This window comes from Hemitrygon akajei, chromosome 4 (genome assembly GCF_048418815.1).
Source record: "Hemitrygon akajei chromosome 4, sHemAka1.3, whole genome shotgun sequence".
Classification (NCBI taxonomy): Eukaryota; Metazoa; Chordata; class Chondrichthyes; order Myliobatiformes; family Dasyatidae; genus Hemitrygon; species Hemitrygon akajei.
In genome coordinates this window covers 68,140,468-68,155,391 of record NC_133127.1, presented here as the reverse complement: position 1 = coordinate 68,155,391, position 14,924 = coordinate 68,140,468, and the positions used below count along the sequence as shown (strand labels likewise).

The 14,924-nt window shown below is 39.9% G+C and overlaps 1 protein-coding gene across 2 annotated transcripts in view; it reads right to left on the bottom strand.

Moving 5' to 3' along the window:
• The window catches only part of mfsd8 (major facilitator superfamily domain containing 8), a 69,773-nt gene that overhangs the window by 14,361 nt on the left and 40,488 nt on the right, over positions 1 to 14,924 (bottom strand). For both annotated transcript variants that reach the window (XM_073042808.1, XM_073042810.1), the window contains exons 5-6: positions 12,303 to 12,416; positions 67 to 211 (exon numbers count right to left, since the gene is read on the bottom strand). In XM_073042808.1, coding sequence (XP_072898909.1) covers positions 67 to 211; positions 12,303 to 12,416 — 259 coding nt within the window. The remainder of the gene's footprint in view (positions 1 to 66; positions 212 to 12,302; positions 12,417 to 14,924) is intronic.

Here is a 14,924-nt window from a genome sequence, read left to right as displayed (position 1 = left end):
GTTCTACAAGCAATGGTGATATTTAAATTAATTTTACCATTTTCTGAAGTATTTATTATAACTTACCTGAATACTGCAATAATAAAAATGATGTTTACAATTCCTAGGAAAGCTCCCAGAAAAGCTGGTGCAGTGTACATGTTCAACTCAAGGTCAATCACCTTCCAAGAGACCCCCGTCTGCCCAATGCTTATCATGGCAGTCTGCAAAGCTGAAAAATATTTTTTTTAAAACACACTTCAGAACACTAAACATGCAGATCTCCTCCAAGAGGGCCACAACCTTGTTGTAGGGCTTGGAGGCTTGGTGTGCATCAATGACCCAGAGAGCTATGAGGGCTGGAGTCAGGACCTTGTACTTTGACTCTTGGTGGGGTCACCCATGTCAAACAGTAGAGGCCAGACCTCCGGTCCTCCAGGTTCAGGACTAACAACCCTGACTAGGAAAACAAAATTGTTATGGAAACAGCAATGAAGTTTTCTTCTATATGTGAGTGTGACAGTATTCCTGAGTCTCTACCCAGGATTTACATGACTGAATACTGAAAACCAAGAGGAAGGCCTGACCACCACCAGAGGGGGAGGACCTTCATTGCTGCCCTAAATGCCAGCAGCATAATGGGCAGTAAGTTCATGCACATCTACGTCACTCCATTGTATAATACTGAGTTGTCTACTATATACTGTATCTTGTATGTCCTCTTGCACTTCTCTGAATTTAACTCCACCAATTACTCTCCTGCTCATCTAGCCGTCTATTGGTGCCTCCTGTTCATGTCAATCCAATTTTAAATAAACACCTAACATTTTAATTACAGTCCCAACAATGGATCTGAATGCTTAGATGAAGGGCCTGTACGGGGAGTTGGTGGAATCTGCGGAGAATAAACTGGGGTTAGTGTAGGAATAGTTAAATGGGTGCTTGATGGTCATCACAGAGTCAGCCAGCTTGAAGACTTGTTCCTGTGGTTTTACCTCTCCAAAACATGTACCCTAAATCATTCTAAGTTTGCTCCCATACTCCATTCTTAACCATTTATCACCATACACCCTTTCTTATTTTACAGTAAGGAAAATAGAATTCTTTTAAAATCCAGATCATATCATTCCTCTAAACAAAACATTTTAGAGATGTTAACTTAACATCAGTGGTAGGAAAAATGGAATCTTTTCTGAAAATATGTAGGCAAAGCAAGGCTACAATAGATAAGGGTAATGCAAAAGATCTTGTTTCCTTTGACATTCAAATGACCTTTAATGAACCAATTCTTCAAAAATATAGTCCTAGCATGCAGAGCTAGGATCTAAGTAGTAAAATGGATAGTAAACTGACTACAAACTATAATGTAGAGAAAATATTAAAGGTATTTATTCAGATTGGTGGAAGTAGTAAGTAATTCTCTAGAAGCATAAACTGGTTTTCCACTGTAATGACTTAGGAAGTCTAATTTCAGACTTCAGTTATAATACGCTCAAAGCAGCTGCACAGCTGAAAAACTTTGTGGGCCGAAGGGCCTGTATTGTGCTGTAGGTTTTCTATGTTTCTATAATAAAGCTGAGGAAGACTGCTTCAAAATCCAAGCAAAAGTAATTATCTTGAAGACATGTAAATATAAATGAATTTCTTTATACCCAAATGTGCAGTGTTGCATTTTTGTAGGAAGATTAAGGAAGCAAAATACTCTTTGGAAAATTAAATTCTAAATGAACCAGGGATAATAAGGGATCCATTGGGATATGTATTCCCAAGTATTAAATATAGCAACACAAGTACAAATTGAGCATTTAGTTCCAGAAACTGAAAAACAGATTGTTATGTCAAACATTTAACAGTTTGGTTAGAATATACTGAGTACTGAACAAACTATTGTCTCCATATTACAAACTGGATCCAGAGGTAATAGAAGTAATACAAGAAATTTATTAGTATCAGAACTGAGAGGTTAAAACTACCAGCAAAAACTAAACAGCTACAGCTCTCTTCTTACAGAATCAAATCAAACACAAGTCTTCAACTCTTTGAATGATACACAGTGTTCCTCATGGTCAATCTAAAATAAGGAGTGAGAAATATAACTACTAACAATTCTCAAAGGAACTAAAAATGCAGGGCCTGCTTCAGCATGGAACAGAAACAGCAATTAGAGTAGGTGTATGTAAAGAAGCAGCAGATACACAGATTTATCGGTAGAACCAGAAGATATAGACAGAAGCAAGTTCATTTGGTAAAAAATATTAGAAACTACCAGCTGGGCCAAATGTCTAATGACTGTCCCGACTATTCCATATACAGTAATTCTATTACTTGCACCTAGCTTTCTGTCATCTATCATAATAATTCCTTCCTTGGTGTTATAATTGTAGAGAACCTGTCCTAGGCCCAGCATGTTAGTGCAATAACAAAGGCGGCATGGCAGTGTCTCTACTTCCTTAGGAGTTTGTGAAGATTTAACATGACATCTAAAACTTTGACAAACTTCTATACATCTGTGGTGGAGAGCATATTGACTGGATGCATCACAACCTGGTATGGAAATACTAATGCTCTTGAATGGAAAATCCTACATCACGGGTAAAGCGCTGCCCATCGTTGAGCAGTTCCGGTTAAGATGGTGCTACTGGCTAAACGTGTGCAACAGCTTCTGGTAGTTGTAAAGATAGGAAATCAGACTAAAAGCATCCCTTTTCTCAGGTACCTTTTCTCTGGTAAATTATATTATTGTCACAAACAGTGAAGAGATAAGCAATGGCAAGACGAATTTGGAGGATGAGCCAAGGTAGTTTGTTGCAGTTGGGAGTTCCAATGCCCATAGGGCTGGCCCGGGAGTGAAGCTGGATTACAATGGGTGCCAAAAGAAGTTACAATGCTCGTTCAACAGGCCCGGGTGCAAGGTTAGATTGCTCTGGCTGCTGAGCTGATTTGAAGAGCTTGAGAACCGTTTTGGGCTGGGCAACGGAATCTGGGCTCAGAGCGAGTTGCTGGGCAGCGTGGTCTAGGTTCTAGTGTGAGGTACAATTCACTGTTAAACGCCAGCCCAGATCAGAGGTGAGAGCCGATTTCACTCGCTCTCCGTGATGTTCACGCCTCTCTCAGCACAGTGCCTTTCGCTGTTCCATTGTTGGGATAATTTAAACACCAGCCCAAACAGACTGGGTGATGAGAACCGATTTCACTTGTTCTCTGCAATGGTCATCTTCATGGTGCTGAGTCTATGAAGACTGCCCGGGCTGCTGTGCTCCATGCCTGCTAATATGAAGAACTGATTAGCGAGGCTTTGGTCCTACTCAGGGCTGCTCCAGGGTTTGGAACTGAGGACTCAATTTTGGTTCAGATTGTTGTTCTTCACTTCAATTGTTCGCATGATTTGTGTTTTTTTTGTACATCGAGTGTTGGTCTGTTATATTTTTTATTCTTTTTTAAAATTGGGTTATTTTGGGTTTTTTGGTTGTGGCTACCTGTGAGCAAGCAAATCTCAAGGTTGTACAAGTTATACATTCTTTGATAATAAACATACGTGCACCTACACAGAGCACCTTTGCAGGAAAGTAGCATCCTATATCGAGGACCCCCGCCACCCAGGCCATACTCTCTTCTCACTGCTGCCATCAGGAAGGAGGTACAGGAGGTACAAGTCCCAAACCACCAGGTTCATGAAGTTTTAACCCTTAAACATCAGGCTCTTGAACCAATGGGGATAACTTCACTTACCCCATCACTGAGCAGTTCCCACAACCTATGAACTCTCTTTGAAGGACTCTTCATCTCATAGTCTCGATATTTCTTGCTCGATTTACTTATTTGCTTAATTTTGTGATTGCACACTGGCCATGTGTCCATCACGTTGGGTGCAGTCTTTCAATGATTTTATTTACAAAACACATTGATGAAGGCAGAGCTGTGAATGTAGTGTGTATTGATTTCAGTAAGGCATTTGAGAAGGTTCCCCATGCAAGGCTTATTCAGAAAGTAAGAAGCACTGGATCCAAGGAGACCTTGCTTTGTGGATACAGAATTGGCTTGCCCAGAGGGCAAAGGGTGGTTGTAGATGGTTCGTATTCTGCATGGAGGTTGGTGACCAGTGGTGTTCTGCAGGGACCCTCCTTTTGTGATTTTTATAAATGACCTGGATGAAGAAGTAGAAGAGTGAGTTAGTAAGTTTGCTGATAACACAAAGGTTGGGGATTTTTTGATAGTCTGGAGGGGTGTCAGCGGTTACAGTGGGACATCAACAGGATGCAGAACTGGGCTGAGAAGTGGTGATGGAGTTCAACCCAGTTAAGTGTGAAGTGGTTCATTTTAGAAGGTCAATTTTGATGGCAGAATATAATATCAATGGTAAGACTTTTGGCAGAGATCTTGGGGTCCGTGTCCATAGGACACTCAAAGCTACTGTGCAGGTTGACAGTGTTGTTAAGGCGGCATATGGTGTGTTGGCATTCATCAGCCGTGGGACTGAGTTCAAGAGTCATGAGGTAAATGTTACAGTTATACAAGACCTAGGTTGAACCCCACTTGGAGTACTGTATTCAGTTCTGGTCACCTCACTACAGGAAGGATGTGGATACTATAGAAAGAGTGCAGAGGAAATTTACAAAGATGTTGCCTGGATTGGAGACCGTGCCTTATGAAAATAGGTTGAGAGAACTTGGCTTTTTCTCCTTGGAGTGATAGAGGATGAGAGGTGACTTGATAGAGATGTATAAAATAATGAGAGGCATTGAGTGTGTGGATATCCAGAGGCTTTTCCTCAAGGCTGAAATGGCTAACACAAGGGGGCATAGTTTTAAGGTGCTTGGAAGTAGGTACAGAGAGGATATCTGGAGTAAGTTTTTCCACATGGAGAGTGGTGGGTGTATGGAATGCACTGCCAGCAATGGTGGTGGAGGGGGATACAATAGGATCTTAAGAGACTTTTAGAGATGCACATGGAGCTTAGAAAAATAGAGGGCTATGCAGTAGTCAGCACAACATTGTGGGCTGAAGTGCCTGTAATGTGCTGTAGATGTCTATATTCTATGCTTACTGTGTATGCCCACAAGAAAAAGAAACTCAGGGTTGTATATGGTGACATACAGTACCTGCACTTTTATAACAAGTTTACGTTGAACATTGAGAACAGCATGCAACTCTGTTTGGCCCTTTACGGGAAGGATGTGGAGGCTTTGGACAGGGTAGGCAAAGTTTATTAGGATATCGCCTAGTTTAGAGGGTATGTGCTTCGCAAAAAACTTTAAAACTAAATAATAAGTATAGAACAAAATTGATGAATAAAACACACACATCAATTAAAACAATTTAAAATACATTGAGATTTGAATAGGGTCATTGGAGTACGGAATGGATAGAACCAATGTTCGCTCTAATGTGTGGACGTGCTCACATCTTTTGTAACTAGTGTACAAATAAATTTAAACTGCGCACAAAAGGTTGTCTCCCTCGACCTCCTTGGCATGTTAAGTACCGTAGATTCCGGACTACAGAGCGCACCTGATTAAAAGCCGCTGGCTCTAATTTTAGAAATAAAATCAATTTTTTACTTGTACAGGCTGCACCGGATTTTAGGCCGCACCGGATTTTCGGCCGCAGGTGTCCCACGTTGTAATATGAGATATTTACACAGAAAGATATTACACGTGAGGATTTTTTAACTTTTAATTAAATCCATATGGTAACATAAACAAATACATATTGCAAATGCTTTTTTTCGAACCGTGCCTGTAACGCGGCTACTTTTAAATATACGCTGCGTATACTTCTTTACTGAACAACATTCCAATATCTCCTAACGACTGGTAAAAAATATATATACTGCAGCCTACCAGGAAAAGTTATTGATCGCCTTTAACTTAAAAGCAGCGTTTTCGCTCCGCCGCTCGCCCCCGTCGTCCCGTTTATCGCAAACCGGTATCCCACAAGACGCGGCGAAACCGGGTGTGACGTCATAGCATCCCGCGATGTAGTACAGAAAACAAATATAGTTAAAACAGTTCTAACTTTAACTAACAAATGAATTACTAAGCGAAAATATTATAAACTAAATAACTGCCATAAAGGCAGCACAATGCTTTTCTTCAAGTGTTTTCCATGTTGATGAGGGTGAGTACAAATGACTGATTTACAATAATTTAATTGTGAAAGTGCGCTTGATTTATCGTACAATTTCATTGGACCTCTGTGAACTACTCATCAATTTTATTGGTCTACTGTTATGAGGCAAAATGTTTTTGGCAGCATGAAAAAAAATAATGCATTAGCCGCTCCGTATTAAAGGCCGCAGAGTTCAAAGCTGTTCAAAATGTGGGAAAAAAGTAGCGGCTTAAAATCCGGAATCTACGGTATATTTCAGGATCGTATATAATCACATTTGCTCTTCCAGTTTCTGATGCGGACGGTGTTGACAACATGGAGCTTGTGATGATTTGTCTGCAGATTTTATAACAGGCTTATTTATACTGTTTTTATTGAAGAAATTATTCAGTGCACACATTTTGTTATCACTGGGCAAAAAATTGCACAGCACAAGATTTTTGCACACGCTGGTCATTGCAAATTAGAGGGAACATTGGATTTAACCACGGGTAGCAAAAGCAATGTATCACAACTATTAAATAATTACATTGCTTTAGTATTTCAACATCTCCTCCAGAAACTCCATCAGCACAGGTTCACCACAAGGATGTGTGCTTAGCCCCCTGCTCTACTCACTTTATACTTATGACTGTGTGGCTAAGCACAACACCAATGCCATGTTCAAGTTTTGCTGACAACACCACTTCCATTGGCCAAATAAGAGGTGGTAATGAATCAACATATAGGAGGGAGACTGAAAATCTGTCTGAGTGGTGCCATAACAACAAACCCTTATTCAATGTCAGCAAGACCAAGGAGCTGATTATTGACTTCAGGAGGAGGAAACCAGAGGTCCATAAGCCAGTCCTCGTCAGAGCATCAGAGGTGGAGAGGGTCAGCAACTTTAAATTCTTTGGTATTATCATTTCAGAGGACCCATCCTGGGCCCTGCACGTTAAGTGCATTTATGAAGAAAGCATGGCAGTGCCTCTACTTCCTTAGGAGCTTGCTAAGCCACAACTTCTAAAACTTTGATAAACTTCTATAGCTATATAGTGGAGAGTATATTGATGGCTGCATCACAGCCTGGTATGGAAACACCAATGCTCTTGAACAGAAAATCCTACAAAAAGTAGCGGATATGGCCCAGTACACCACAGATAAAACCCTCCCCAACACTGAGCACATTTATACAAAATGTTGTTGGAGTAAAGCTCCATTCATCATCAGGAACCTCACTTTCAAGGACTCTTCATCTCATGTTCTCAATATTTATTGTTTATTTATAATTATTATTATCGTCGTTTCTTTCTTTCTATATTTGCAGTTTGTTGTCTTTTGCATACTAGTTAAATGCCCAAGTTGGTGCTGTCTTTCATTGATTCTATCATGGTTATTATTCTATTATAGATTTGTTGAGTACTCCCACAAGAAAATGAGTCTCAGGGTTGTATATGGAGGCATACATGTACTTTGATAATAAATTTACTTTGAACTTTGAAGATGTTCCTGAAATGTTGAGTGTGGGTCTTCAGGCTCCTGTATCTGCCCCTTGATGGTAGCAATGATAAAATCCTATGGCATTACAGGAAAGAGACTGGCATGGATAGCGGAACGGCTGACAAGCAGGAGGCGGCGAGTGGGAATAAAAGGGGCCTTTTCTGGTTGGCTGCCATTGACTAGTCAGGGGTCAGTATTGGAACCACTACTTTTTACATTGTTTATCAATGATTTAAATAATGGAATTGATACCTTTGTGGCAAAGTTTGCAGATGATACAAAGATAGGTTGAGATGTAGGTAGTGCTGAGGAAGCAATGCAATTGCAGCAGGACATACAAATTGGAAGAATGGGCAAAAAAGTGGCAGATGGAATACAGAGCTGGGAAATGCATGATAATGCATTTTGTTAAAAGGAACAATAGTGCAGACTATTATCTAAATGGGGAAAAGGTTCAAACATCAGAGGTGCAGAGGGATTTAGGAGTCCTCGTGCAAGATTCCCAGAAGGTTAATTCACAGGTTGAGTTTGTGATAAAGACAAATGCAATGTTGGCATTTACTTCAAAGTGGATAGAATATAAAAGCAAGAAGATAATGCTGAGCCTTTATAAGATACTAGTCAAGCCGCACTTGAAGTATTGTCAACAGTTTTGAGCCCCATAATCTCAGAAAGGATGTGTTGTTATTGGAGAGAGTCCAGAGGAGGTTCATGAGGATGATTCTAGGAATGAAGGGGTTAACAAGAGGAGCATTTGGCAGCTTTGGGCCTGCACTCACTAGAATTTAGAAGAATACGGAGGGGATCTCATTGAAACCTACTGAATCTTTAAAGTACTAGATAGGATGGATGTGGAGAGGATGTTCCCTATATGGCAGTATCCAGAACTAGAGGGCACAGCCTCAAAATTGAGGCAACAACCCTTTAGAACAGAGGTAAGGAGATTATTTTTAGCCAGAGAGTAGTAAGTCAGTGAAATGCTCTGCCACAGTCTGCAGTGGAGGCCAAGACCATGGGTATATTTAAGGTGGAAGTTGATGGCTTCCTGATTGGTCAGGGCATCAAAGGATATGGCGAGAAGGCAGGTGTATGGGGCTGAGTGGGATCTGGGATCAGCCATGATGAAATGGTGGAGCAGACTCGATGGGTTGAATGCCCTAATTCTGCTCCTATGTCTTATGGCATATCCTGGTTGATGGGAGCCTGAATGATCAATGCCACCTTTTGGAGACATTGCCTTTTAAAATTTTTATTCACTCTTAGTTTTATTTGGGGTAGTTGCTCTTACTTTTCTGCAAATTTTTTTTGTCATTATGAGACTAATAACTGGACTGGGCCGGTGGTTTTATGATGAAATATTACACAAAGTAAATCTGTATCTGCTGGAGATTAGAAGAGTGAAAAGGGATTTTAGTGAAACATGTCAGATTCTGAGGAGTCTTGACAGGGTGGATAGAGAGCAGATCATCTTTTTCATCAGAGTACCCAGAAATAGGAGTCACTATTTAAAAATTAAGAAAGTTATCCAATTAAAGCAAAGAGGAGGTAATTTTTTTTCTCTCTCAAAGGGCTGCAGGTCTTTCAAATCTCTCTTCCTTGAACGATAGCGGAAGCAATGACTTTTAATAATTTAAGGCAGTGGAAGATAGAAACTTGTTAAGCAAGAGAGGGTAAAAGATTACTGTGTGTATATGGGAAGCAGAGTGGAGTTTACAATCAGATCAGCCCTGATAATAAATGATGAAGCAGACTTGAGAGAGCTAGAGCTGTACTCATGCTCCTAATTCATTTGCTGTATGCTCATCTGTATTCTGCCTTCAAGTCTGGACACAGATCAGCTCTCAGCCAGGAGAAACCTCATCTTAAGCATCAAGAGGGCTAAGACTGCCTGTGCACAAAAACATCAAGAACGTGGGTCTGATAATGATCCCTGGTGTATGTGGCTGGGCATCAAGGCATTACTGACCATGCAAGGTAAAACAGCACCAACTGCCTCCCTCCCTGACACTCTAAATAACTTCAATGCATACTTCAAGGCATGCAACACCATCCACGAAAGCTCCACCTGTCCCAGAGAGTAGTCACTGTCTATAACAGCAGCAGATCTGAGAAGGACTCTGCTAAAGAGTCAACCTCCATAGGGCTGCCAATCCAGGAACAACATCCCAGGCAAAGTACTCTTGGAATGTGTGCACCAGCTCACTGATGTCTTCATGGAAACTTCCAACACTTCACTCATCTAGCCTGCTGTCCCCACGTGCTTCAAACCAGCCACCATCACCCCTCTGCCAAGGAACTCCACAGCTTCAGAACTAAACGACAACCTTCCAGTGGCATCATCAAGTGCTTTGAATGGCTGGTAATGACACATATCAAAAACTCCATTCCTTCCACCCTGGAAATTCACCAACAGAACTGCTCTAGGAGAGATGCCATTGCATCTGTAATGCACCTGGCCCTGACACACCTAGAAAACAAGGACACTAACGTCTGAAAGCTGTTTCTAGATTTCAGTTCAGCATTTAACAGCATTGCCCCACGGACCTTGATGAACAAGTTCCTATGCCTTGGTGTAAGTACACCACTGTGCAGCTGGGAGTTGGCTTCCAATGGACCTCAGAGAGTTAGGATGCACAACTGCTCCTCCCTCCCCATCATCCTCCTCATGGGTGTCCCCAGTCTGTGTGCTGAGTCCATTGTTGTACACTCTGCTCACACATGACTGCATGACCAAACACCTGAGTGTCACATTGTCAAGTTTGCTAATGACGCGACTGTGGTGGGGCTCATCACCAATAATGGTGAGATGGTCTGCAGAATGGGGGTGGAAGAGCTTGAGCCTGGTGCCAGGCAAATAATCTCTTCCTCAAAGTCAACAAGACAAAGGAGATGGTTATCAACTTTAGAAGAACTTGCATTATTCACACCCCTCTTTATATCAGCGGCACAGCAGTGGAATCTGCGGGCCGTTTCAATGTACAACCTCTCGTTGTCCCAGGACACATCCTACACAATGATGAAACCTCACCAACATCTCTACTTTCTGAGGAAGCTGAAGAGAGCTGGATTATGCATATCTATCCTCACGTCATTCTACAGATGTGCTGTAGAGAGCTTCCTAACATGCTGCATCACTGCATGGTATGGAAACCGCACTGCAGCGGACAGGAAGATTCACAACAGGTAGTCAAAACTGCCCAATGCATTACAATACCAGCCTACCTGCCATCAAGGGCGTATATATAGAAAGGTGCCAGAAAAAGGTCAGCAATATCATAAAGCATCCTGCACTCTGCCTGTGGCCTGTTTGCCCCACTCCAATCAGGGAGGAGGCTACACTGCATCCACATCAGGACTACTAGACTCAAAAACAGTTACTTCCCCCAAGCAGCACGCTGATCAACACCTCCACCCGCTAACTCCACCACTACTTCACCTTATGTACAGACACTCCTCTGGGGGGGGGGGGGGGGGGGTGCGTGTGTGTGGTGCAATTATGCCTATAAATAAGAACACATCACCTGTGGTGGGTTAAGTCATTGTAGTCAAACAGTCATATTATACAACTTATTCAGAAACAATATATTTACAGAGCAAAGGAAAACGTAATTATGGCAACTTTTTCCAGAAAAAATACATTGCCTAAAGCATGGTAAAAGATGTTCCACCTTCAAAAGAAGAGAGGGAAAATCCAGAAGGGAAATTGGTGATAAACACAAGAGATTCTGCAGATGCTGGAAATCCAGAGCAACACACACACACACACACACACACACACACACACACACACACACACACACACACACACACACACACACACACACACAAAATGCTGAAGGAGCTCAGCAAGTCAGGCAGCGTCTATGAAGGGAAATTAACAACCTCAAAAGAGTCTCAACTCAAAAATGTATCTGTTTATTCCCCTCCATAGATACTGTTTGACTTGCTGAGTTCCTCCAAAATTCTCTGTTGCAAAATAAGTCAAAGTGTTTCCCCTCTGGTAGACCTACAAGATACTCTTCCCCCCCCTTTCCCACTTCAATCTTTTTACATCTGTTGCAAGCTTTCCTTCTCCTTTGCATCTATCAGCCAAAACATGGTCCTCCCCCAACAAGAAATGAATAATGATTCTTCCCTACTCCCCTCCATTCCCTTTTCTCCTGGGTCATGTTTCCCCGTAAACCTGGCGCACACTCTTAACCATGAACAGAAGGGACTTTGGTTTTTAGAAAGCCCATGCTTATGAAGTAACATGTGGGCCATACAAAATCTGGGTATCACGGCACATACAACCCTATTAGCATTATTAACTATTATTGATATTTTTCAATATTATTAATAACATTATCAATCTGTGACCTGCATACTCAAACCCATCAGTTTTTTTGGCTTTCACCCAGATCTTAGGTGTGATTTTGTGTTTTTTTAAAAACTGTAATGTGGGAATTGATAGTTTTTCAACGATCATTTTTAATCACCCAGAACATGAAATGGATTTATCATAGCAGATTAAATCCATTTATTCCATTTCCTGTGGCAATAAGAACTAAATGGCTCCTTAATACTTCTATTTCCAATTAGCAGAGGGGCAATCAACCTCACAATGAATTGGTTTAAAGTTAACAATTCAACAGAGTGACTAAAAAATAGATAACTGAAATAAAAACTCACACCCAAGAAACACAAAAATGCTTTCAAACATAAATATTGTCAGTAATGTAATTTTTTTTTACCTGGTCCTAGTATAAATCCCAGAGCTTGACAAGCACTTATATTAGCCATTGCACTGTTCCTTTCTTGAAGTGATGTTGCACCAGCAACATATGATCGAACCACAGCCACATTTCCTTAAAAAAAACATTACTTCATTTAATTTTCAAATGTACAGCATTAGATATATAGTTACACAGAAACAGAAATCTTACTTCATCAATTACTAGCCTGTTTTTGAGTATCCAGATGCTTAAAATCTGTGATGATTCCAAAAGATGTGTATGTATTTAGTAAAACTGATCTTCTATCACTAATGTGGTAAATGAAACAAAATAACTGTAATTCCCACATTAAAATATAGCTACTCAAATCTTGGCCCTCATCATATTCTGATATGTATTCACTTGAAGTATATGAAATCCGTTTTAGTTCCCTCACAACATAGTTACCATTAAACTGTGCTTAATATTTTCATCAAACACTATTTGCTTTTTATCCATGTGTAAACAGATCAAATTCCATCAAACATCCAGAAGTACTGCTCTAGTGTGTTTCTGTATACCATTTCGCCTCCAACACAGAGAAGTGTACTAACAGTTATAGAACTATTTGGAACATATAACTGACATCTACTTTATTGTATTGACTAATGCAAATACATTATGGTGTGACTACAAATATAAAAAATCTAAAAACTTAATGAACACTATTACTATAATCCAGCTCTTCCAGTGAAAGTTAATTCCATTGACTATTAGCTAATGCTATAAAAAGTACTGGTTACACAATTTTATTAGGAAAGTATAAAATAATATGAAAGTTTAAGCAAATCAGGCCAAAATCTACCTTGTCTTTTTGGACCCAGAACATAACAATTTTTTTCAGATTTCCCAAACAAATGAAAAGAATACAATTTTATTTTAAAAGCAAAATGAAGATCAGCAGTAAAACATATGTATATATCCATACATACACACACACAGTACTGTCTTAGGCACATATATGTATATATAGCTAGAGTGCCTAAAACCTTTGAACAGTACTATAGCAAATTTAATATTAAGAATACACAGTATGGATAATACAGTGGATTCCAGTTAATTACTTGGAATGTAATGTAATGTAATGGAATGTAATGTAATTCCAGTACATTTTAGCCCAATTGCTAAAATTGACCCTAATTAGCCGATTTTATGGAAATAGTTAAAAATGTATAAAAATACAAACAACCATTTAACTGAGTAACAAATTATGTATTTAAATGAAATACAGAACAAATTAGAACATTCTCAATACTACTACAGTACTATAAAACTGTAGTTTTTAGTAGTTTGCAACAGAGGAATTCATTGAGTGTATGTTCATGTGTCCTTTTGTTTGACTATAAATGAACAAATTTAACGCAGACACTTAGTGCAAGTAATGGACTACCTTCATACCGCTTTCGACGACTGCGTCCTCCAAATCTTCATTTTCAGTGTAACATTCAAGATGACTGTCGATACCTTCAAATTCTCCACAGCTCCTAACTTGAAGTAGTGAAATAGCTTCATTTTTACTCCTGACTGTTCCTGTTATTTCTAAGCCTGAATTCTTGAAACCGCAGTGAGCAAAACAGTTCCTAATTGTCTTACTGCTTATTTCTCACCAAGAATCACTGCTTTTTGAACACGAGCACATGCAATTAAAAACTGTTTAAAAACTATTTGCTTTAAACAGTGTAGGGTCTAATGGCTACACAAGTGCATGCAACTGACGCTAGTTAGAAACTTCAGCAGGGAGTATTTCCTGTCACAATTAAGCAGCATAATGTCCCAAATAAATGAAGGGAATCCTAGCTATTTTCTCGATTAGTTTTTGTTCTTTAAAGGTCGTCCCTAATAAGCGGCTGCCATGATTAACAAATGGCTCAATTAACCGGAATCCACTGTGAGCGTGTGTATATATAGAACACTGAACACTACTGCATAGTACAGGCCCTTTGGCCCATGATGTTGTACTGACTTTTTAAGCTACTTCACCTTTTTAAAACTAATCCCCTTGGCAAACCACATGTTTCCAGAAATCAAATTTATGAGAAAAATAAACATAGAAAACTCTGCAGCATTGAGGCAAACTAAAATCATCAGGAGGAAACAGTCACGATTTCATGAATTGGAGCATACAACTGCAGATATTTGAAATTCAAAACAAAAACAGAAAGTGAATAATTTTTTTCAAATATATTAAATTGTAGAAGAAAAAAGAATCATTTCAGGAAAATAATCCTTCATTACAGTGGGAAAAGTGAAAAAACAAGAGTGTTGTTTCAGTCAAGGGAAGACGGAGAAAACAGAATGTTTGTGTAGGGTGAAGACTGACAGTATCATGATATCAACGACTTTAAACATCAGCATTTAGAAAAAGAAAAGGAAAAGCAAAAATATTAACTGAAAGAGGAAGGTATAATCATGTCAGCAGAAAGAAACTTAGTTACCTGAAACTATTAAAGTCAATATTAAACTGGGAGGGCTTCAACGTAACCAGACCTCATGCTCACATTGAACAGCTTTGGAGCAGGGTAGGAAGCTGAACACAGAGAGGTCAAGGTGGGAAAGGGGTAGAGAACTAATGTGACAGGTACATGGAAGCTCAGAGTTATC